The 8,420-nt window shown below is 50.4% G+C and overlaps 2 protein-coding genes and 1 non-coding gene across 4 annotated transcripts; 2 read left to right on the top strand and 1 right to left on the bottom strand.

Moving 5' to 3' along the window:
* The first annotated feature begins 801 nt into the window (after positions 1-801).
* Positions 802-4,651, top strand: LOC123085121 (heat stress transcription factor A-9). Of its 2 annotated transcripts, XM_044506713.1 has the most exons (5): positions 802-861; positions 893-1,282; positions 2,463-3,306; positions 3,591-3,654; positions 4,302-4,651. In XM_044506713.1, the coding sequence occupies exons 2-4, from the start codon at positions 998-1,000 to the stop codon at positions 3,611-3,613; spliced, it is 1,152 nt and encodes a 383-aa protein (XP_044362648.1). In that variant the 5' UTR covers positions 802-861; positions 893-997; the 3' UTR covers positions 3,614-3,654; positions 4,302-4,651. The 2 variants fall into 2 exon arrangements, with proteins under 2 accessions (XP_044362648.1, XP_044362649.1); XM_044506714.1 differs by lacking the exons at positions 3,591-3,654; positions 4,302-4,651 and having other exon boundaries at positions 2,463-3,317.
* A 325-nt stretch (positions 4,652-4,976) lies between these two features.
* TRNAG-CCC (transfer RNA glycine (anticodon CCC)) lies at positions 4,977-5,047 on the top strand. The gene has a single exon. It is a non-coding gene; the product is annotated as a tRNA-Gly (tRNA).
* Positions 5,048-6,417: 1,370 nt separating this feature from the next.
* On the bottom strand, positions 6,418-7,056 carry LOC123083725 (dof zinc finger protein 5-like). Its single transcript, XM_044505674.1, has one exon. The coding sequence runs from the start codon at positions 7,054-7,056 to the stop codon at positions 6,418-6,420; it is 639 nt and encodes a 212-aa protein (XP_044361609.1).
* Positions 7,057-8,420: the final 1,364 nt, after the last annotated feature.

The raw sequence follows: 8,420 nt of genomic DNA, 5'->3' as shown, positions 1-8,420 counted from the left end.
ACACGGACGCCGATGCTTCCCGAGAAGCCATCTGATGCCATGCTCCTGATCAAGTCCGACTGCCCAGTGCGGGAACCGCTCTGTGTGCCTCGCACCGCACTGACCGGCGTCCCGCTTGGCCAGCGCAGGAGACGAACTGCATCAGCACCATCGACGCGCTCATCCGGCCGCCCGTGATCATGCTCTGCTGCACCAGGCCCGCATTCTCTTCCTCCCGGCGAGCGGCGACGGTGTTCGAGGCGGCAACCACGCAGGCGTCGTTCTCGATGAGCGTCTCCAGCGTGTCGGGGCCGCTGGAGGATGGCGGCAACGTGATCTCGTCGTCTTCGAGCTCCGTCGTAGGCTCTTGTGGCGGAGACGGCTCTGGGCCCTGGTGCCGACGGCGTCTCTCGCCGGTCTGCGTGGCCGCGTTCGCCCCGGCACCACTGCGCGACGGCCACATGATACTCGCCGATGTCGAAGGAGCTCCAGTTCATCCTCTTCTCGTTCCCGGCCTAGTAGCTAGAGGTGGAGGAGGACAAGGATGAGTCAGTGGAGGCGTCGCGCGGGGAGGAGGCGGAGCCCTGGAGCGCGTACTCGACGATGCTGACTGGCACCACCTGAAGCGAGACGAAACAAAGGAGAGCAGAGCGGGTACGCGGTCTGGGTCAAAACCACTCAAAATCAAGTTCAAAACCACTTTAGGGGGGAATTGGTCCGGTTTTAGAGATATGAGGGGCTGATTGATCCGGTATTAAAGTTGAGGGGGGAATTGATCCATCAGAGAAGATTTCGGGGGGAAAACGATACTTTCCTCCATAGATTTCTTTCTTAATCCTGAAGGCAGGCAGCCCAAACACGAACAGGTCGCAGACCCCCCCAACCCAACCCAAAAATCCCCCAAAATCGTCCGAACCCAAACCGAAATCCCCACGCCGGTACGCCTTCCTCCTCCTCCCTCTCCTCGCCGCCCTCATCAATCCCGAACGAGGCTAGGGTTTCCGCCCGCCGCACCGCCATGGGCTCCAGCAAAGGCTCGCCCCCGCCCTCCGCCGCGGGGCCCTCGTCGGCCGGGAATGCCCCCGCGCCGGTGGGGCCGGCGCCTAGGCCGCCGGAGGTGGCGCCGTTCCTCACCAAGGTCTACGACATGGTCTCGGACGCGGCCACCGACAAGGTCATGTCGTGGACGGACGCCGGCAACAGCTTCGTGATCTGGGACGCGCACGCCTTCGAGCGCGACCTGCTCAGCCGCCACTTCAAGCACCGCAACTTCAGCAGCTTCATACGCCAGCTCAACACCTATGTGAGACTCCCTCGCCCTCCCCGTTTGTCTCCTATGCGCGGATTTTTCCTTTTCAGGGTGATTTGAGGTGAATTGGATGCAATTGCTATGGCGGAGCATGTTTCCTTTATTATAATTTCGTAATGTGCTATTGCGACTATGTGAGAATTTAGTCCAAGTTAACTGTCTGGAGTAGCTCTCGGTGTAGCTTAGACAAACCTGTGTTTTAATGCGCGATCATTTTCGCTTGAATCCAGTTTGTTACAGGCTATTGCTTTGTTCAATTTGTGCTTGTTGCGCTGAGAACTTGTGGCAATACAATTTCACTTTCGGGTAATATGCGGACTTACCATTCCGGGTTAAAGCATTTGTTCCAAATCTGTCCATGCTTTGGTATCCAGTAGTAAAAATGCTTTTAGCAGTCTTCTTTATATTATGAAATATAATTATGCGTGTGGCCATTGGAATTTTGTGGATCTGATCAAAATAACTATCGCTCCTAGCAGTTCTGCCGAACATGCCTTGAGTTCTATTGGCACGGAATGCATGCTATCTAAACTCTTTTCTATATTTTGGATTCTGCATATTTGGCATCTACCAAACTTTATTTATGGTAGGAGTAGAAGAGAATGGAGCTACTTCATGTAGTGTCTTCGCTTCATGCTTAACTTAAATAGTATCCTGACTGTTGTGTTTCTGAATGAAATCAAATAAATGTTTCGTCTGCATTGACATAATATCATGACTGAAAGTTAATCTTCTGCGTGAGCATTTCTTTTATGCTGGTTGGAACTTTGTTTTACCTACCCAAATGTATTTGATGAATGATGTTGTGCTTTTGATGAGTGTCTAGCAGTATCCAGTGGCTCGAGCCAGATTCTTGCAGTCTGGGATTCTATTCTTATCAGCTTTTCCTTCCAATTTTTATACTGTTTCTTTCATGTCCATTTGCTGAATACAAGAGCAGACTGATTTTTTCTCACTGGATTGTATACATGCTCTTAAAGATTTTGTTGTGACCACACGAATTGCTGCTCTTGGCTCCATATACTTTTGGTAAAACTTCCTCATGAAGCATGCAACTTTCAACACTGCAATGAAATCAGTGGAAGCATCACATGATCTGTTATTTACTCTAAAGAAAACCTTGCATTCTAAGATTTCTTATTTGGTGAACTTATCCATGCTTCTTCTTATCTAGGGATTTCGTAAAGTTGACCCTGATAGATGGGAGTGGGCCAATGAAGGGTTTCTTAGGGGCCAAAAGCATCTTCTGAAAATCATTAAGAGAAAGAAGAGACCTCAGGAAGCAGGTCGTGAGTTAGAGAAGGCACCTGTCAAAGCTGCACCTGGTACTGAAAATATTGAAATAGGAAGATATGGCGGGCTTGTAAAGGAGGTGGAAACCCTTAAGAGGGATAAATCTCTTCTCATGCAGCAGCTTGTGGATCTCAGGCACTACCAGCAAAGCTCTAACCTTGAAGTCCAGAGTTTGATTCAACGCCTTCAAGTAATGGAACAGAACCAGAAGCAGATGATGGCACTTCTATCAATCGTTGTCCAGAACCCTAGTCTTCTCAACCAGCTTGTGCAGCAGCAGCAGCAGCAGCGCAGGGCCAACTGGTATGAGGATGGAAACAAGAAAAGGAGGTTCCCTGCTCTAGAGCAGGGTCCAGTAACTGATTACGGGACTTCTGGCGCAGGGACCGAAATTATTCAGTATCGGCCTCCTGCCCCTGAAACTTCTAGCCCAGTAATACCAGATGAAGCATTTTTGTCGGCCACCACACAACCAATCTCAAGTCCCGCACTTAACATGCCCATGGACATTGACACTCAAACGACGTCGGACAACCTCAACACACAAGGTTCATCAGGGGACATTTTTGCTGACATGCCTGCTCTACCAGACTTTGATGACATGCATCTGTGGTTTGGCGAAGACGGGGAACCTACTTTAACTATTCAAGATTATGATGAGTCTCCACAGTCAGAGCAGGACTGTCAGATGGAAGCACAGCATAACTACAATAACCCTCAACATGGTATTCCCTAGTTTGTTGTATGCTGAATGTTTCTGTTCTTCTTTTTCTGCAAAGCATGCAGAGACTGTATTCTGTGTAACTGCTAATATTGTATGTCCAATGACACGCTATGCACTTCAGGTGCCCAAGTGGAGTTCAGATTAGTAGGATTTTGCGAAGTTTATACCATGTCATTTCCTTCTTTTGTCAAGGAAATGGATTTTTTAACGCCTGCTTATTATGTTATGGTGTTCTGCTACTATCTCAGCGATTCTATACAAATCTGACTCACTTTCTTATTTCAGCTGATGTCATAACTGAAGCATAGGTGGTGGTCTACGAGCACATCGGGCAGCAACATTACTTTAGGTTCAGAACGGTCCATAAAAAGATCACCATTATGTTTTCTTTACTGAAAGTTACTTTGTACCCCCTTAGAGATTTCAATACGGACTACATACGGATGTATGTAGACGCATTTTAGAGTGTAGAGTTACTCATTTTCCTCCGTATATAGTCTACATTGGAATCTCTATAAAATGGCTTATATTTAGGAACGGAGGGAGTATTTGCTGAACAGGACAAAACGCAGCAGTGTAGTTTAGCAGTTACTAATGTCATCAGAATATAGTCATGTTCAATTTGATGCCAACAAGCACAAAACAGGATGCATGCAGGAAAAAGAAGGCAGCATTATTTAGATGTTTTACCCAAGCATACTCGCCTGATATTCAAACAACCTATTGGCGATAGCACTTTAACATGATTCTTTTGCGATAGTATTAGGTTGCTGCTGCCCTTTCAGAATTTAGAGTTAGTCTTATTGGCCTTCACATACATATTTGTAACCTTGTTTTTGAAAACCCGCTTGGTTGTACTCTAGTACACTTATTTTGGGATGAAGGGGGTAGGTTCAGTTTGATGCTGACTAATTTTACAAAGATTAGTCGGAAGCAATCAGTTTTGTTGTAGGGCTTGACAAATGTTACCTACTAATTCAGTTGCCTTTTGTTCAGCTTCTGGGTGATCAAAATGTGGAGGCATGATGATGCGTGAGGTGGGCGCCATTGGCAGTGAAAACGGCATCTGTGCTCAGAGTCATCAGAGTGTCATATAGCAAATGCTCGAAAGACATTAACTGTCGTTGACTACACAGGATTCTTTTGTTGTTTTTCGGGCATAGGACAGGGACTTTTTGCGCGACCCTACTCTCCTTGTCCTTACAGTAGAACAGCCAACAACTGAAATTCACTCGCTCGGTGTATATGCTGTTGTGTTTTGTAAATGTCAACCTGTCCTGTACATTCTGTGAATTTCCAGCGAAAATGTAATATTCCATTGACATTTATGAAGTGGTTTTCTATTACGTGTTGCATTTTATGTACGTGCAGGGTGCATGAACGGGAGGCTATTGCAAGAACCATGCACATGCACACCTCGTTTTTGCTCCCGGACATCCATTGCATACACACTGCGAGCATTGTCAACATAAGAACAAGATATTTTCCCGGATATGAACAATTTTCTATCAATGCGAGCATTGTCTATATAAGAACCGTATTTGTTCCCAGACTGAAACAATTTACTCTGCAGCTTCTTGCCGTGTAGAGAACACTATCTTAGTTTATCGTTGTGGTAGTGCGATATGTCAGGTTCTATTATAGAACCATAGGAAGAAACTTGGCATGGTAGCGCATCTGGTGTAGTGGTATCATAGTACCCTCCCACGGTACTGACCAGGGTTCGATTCCCTGGATGCGCAGTATTTTTTTTGAAGCTTCGATTTTTGCCAATCTATTAACAATTTGCCCAATGAAATGCTCATGCAAGTTGTCATCTTAGGAAGATCATACTATTTTAATACTTGGAATACCAAGAAAACCGCTTCATAAATGTCAATGGAACATTTATTCAGATGGGGGCATTCATATGGCTCTTTCAGGATATTTAGAGTTCATGTGCGTTCCAAAGAGAAAAGTCTTGTACTTTGTCTAAATGCACTTTTACTAAGTGTTTTATATAACCGTTTCGACTGGAACCATGTACTTGTAGCAGGTACTTCCTCCGTCCGTGAATAAATGTATTTCTAGTTTTCGTCCTAAGTGAAAGTTTTAAAATTTGATCAATTATATACAAAAGAGTAGCAACATATATGACATTAAATCGATATATACGAAAGTATATTTTAAAACAAATCTAGTGATACTCCCTTCTTAAATCTCCGCAAACAAGGAAATTAAAGCCACTCTAAGACTCCAAGAGGAAACCAACGAGGTCTCAGACGATGACGTAACGGAAAACTATACGGACAGCTCGATGATGAAGCATAAGTCGGCTAGAAGTCGACCGTCTGCCTGCCGCGGAGGGGAGAGCCCGTCGCAGACTTGTACTCTCTTCGTTTCAAATTACTCATCGCAGAAATAAATATATCTAGAATTAAAATACATCTAGATATATCCATTTCTGCAACAAGTAATTCGGAACGGAGGGAGCAGTACACAAGTAAACACCTCTCTCATACGTTACGTCCTAGACCCAAGCCAACCGACCGAATCGAATAAATCACGACCCTAACCCGCAAACCAAGCCCGTGCTCTGCCCCCGTCGACCAACGACATGCTTCGTCCCCTCTTTGCCCGGCGGCCGCCGGCGCCGGGCCACGCCCCCAGCTTTCCCGACTGGGTCCTCCTCGACACCGTAGTGCGCGGGGCCAACCACGACTGGGAGAAGATATCGAGTAAATTGCACAGAAGTACCACAATTGGGGCATTGGAAGCAGATTGGTACCAAGTTTGGTAATTTTTACATGTCAGTACCAAGTCTGGGGCTATACGTTACAAAAAGGTCTAAATCGCGTATAAACGCGTATTGACAGTGTATCTGACCGGAGGGGCCCGCCTGTCAGCTGCCGACGTGGCATTTTTTTTGCAGAAACCCCCCGCACGGCGGCGCCCGGTCTGGATCGAGGGGAGGATCCCCTCGAGCCCGAGCTCCTCTCGCATCACCGCCGCCCCCGCTCGCGCCGGAGCTGCCCCTGCTCGCGCCGCCGCGGCCTCTGCTCGCGCCGTGGCCTCTCCCCCCTCCGTTGCAGCAGGCGAAGAGCCGATCAATGGTTGTGTCGGTGGGATGGGATCAGAACCGGCCATCCGGCCCAAGCTGCCACCGGTCGGCGTACATGGGCGTTGGGGAGGTGGGGGAGGAGGAGGGGCTGGGGAAGCCGAGGACGAAGCCGGCGGCGGCGCGGTGGTGGTGGTGGTGGCCGACGACGGTGGCGATGGGGCCGAGCGGGTGGTTCTTGCGGCGGCCGGCGCCGATGGGCACGTTGCGGAGCGCGCCGCCGGCCGTCCGATAGCAGAACTTGGTCTCCCGGCTCCGGCACCGCGGGCACGGCAGCGGCGCCGCGGCCGCGCGCGTCTCCGCCGACTCCTGCAGCTGTGTCCGCCGCGACGCCTCCGCTCCCTGCTGCTGCTGCGACGAGTCCATGTCCGTCGCCTCCCGCTTGACCGCCGTCGTCGTCCGGTCCGTCTCGCCATGCAGCTGCCGAGGACGACGAGCGCGCAGGCGACGCGGGTGAGCGCCTTGCCGCCGATGGCGTCCAGGAAGAAGGCGCAGCAGCGGGCGTGAGGGGCTCGAGGGGCTCCTCCCCTCGATCCAGATCGAGCGCCGCCGTGCGTGAGGACGAAGGAGGTGCGGGGGATGGGGGAGGGGGGGTTTCTGCAAAAAAAATGCCACGTCGGCAGCTGACAGGCGGGCCCCGCCGGTCAGATACATTGTCAATACGCGTTTATACGCGATTTAGACTTTTTTGTAACGTATAGCCCCAGACTTGATACTGACATGTAAAAATTACCAAACTTGATACCAATCTGCTTCCAATGCCCCAATTATGGTACTTCTGTGCAATTTACTCGAAGATATCAAACGCCGAGTGCTCCGCTGCCCTGGCGACCACGGCAAGAACGTTCATGGAGGTCCAAGACGAGGGGGTGGAGGTGGAGGTGGAGGTTTCCTTCTTCTTCGTCAGCCCCCCACAGGTCTCCGGCTTCATCGTCCACGTCGGGGACAACGGCCTGTCCTACGGCGCTACCGTCGTCATCACCGACGGCGACGCCGTTCTGCTACACATCACCGTGGCGATGTTCAACGGGCTGCGTTATCTCGTCTACAAGGCCGACCACGGGAGCCCGTCACTCGAGGTGCTCCCGCACCGACCTGTCAGATTCCATTCAACCAACGAGGTCGGCATCCTCAGCCATGGCGACGGATACGTCGTGGCGGCATTGGCACGTAACCTCAAAGTCGGCCCTCTTGCTTACGAGCTCTTCCTCTGCTCGTCCACGACCAAGGCATGGAGCAGCAAGGTGATCCCACTGGACGGTGCTACCGGGGACGATGACCTGAGGCACGTCCTTAACCACCAGACCACAAAGGTGATCACCGTCGGAGTGGATTCGCTGGGGTGGGTCGACCTCTGGCGCGGCATCCTCCTCTGCAATGTGCTCGATGAGGATCCGGTGGTCCGCTACCCGAGCTTTCCCCGCCCGACGCCGGGAAACTCGCGCCACGTCGGAACATCGTCTTCCAGGCCGTTCACGGACGTGATATGCGTCGGCGACATGCTCAGGTTTATCGAGGTGGAGTACCACCAAGATGCGGATTCGGAAGACGACGACGTTAGGCCAACTCCGCCGCACGACCCCAAACGAACGTCCGGTTTGGCCGGATTTTGTTCCTTTGGGGCGACAATGGGTTCGACCATGTCCGTGTCTGTCCGATGGGTTGTGGGTGCGCCCAGTGCGCGGCCGCACCCCAAATCTTGTCCGTGTCGGATGTGTTTAAAAAAACATAAAAACTTAAATAAAATGACTTTAAAAAGTAAATAAATGCAGTTTAAAAAACTTAAAACTTAAGTTAGGGTCCATGGCCATAAAACGGCTCAGTTTCACGTCCAACTTGACATAATTAAACATGAAAAATAAAATAAAAAACGGCCGCCGCCAGCGTGCTCCTGCCTGTGCCCGTCGATGCCGTCATCGTCTTCAGTGGCCGCCGGCGTCGTCGTCGTCACTGACGAGGTCGACGTAGGCCAGCGGCGTCCAGAGGTGGGCCGGCGGTGCGTGGTAGATGCGGGTGGG

Source organism: Triticum aestivum, chromosome 4A, assembly GCF_018294505.1.
Source record: "Triticum aestivum cultivar Chinese Spring chromosome 4A, IWGSC CS RefSeq v2.1, whole genome shotgun sequence".
In the NCBI taxonomy this organism is placed as follows: domain Eukaryota; kingdom Viridiplantae; phylum Streptophyta; class Magnoliopsida; order Poales; family Poaceae; genus Triticum; species Triticum aestivum.
The sequence above is the reverse complement of the archived record's forward strand: the minus strand, read 5'-3'. Positions and strand labels throughout refer to the sequence as shown.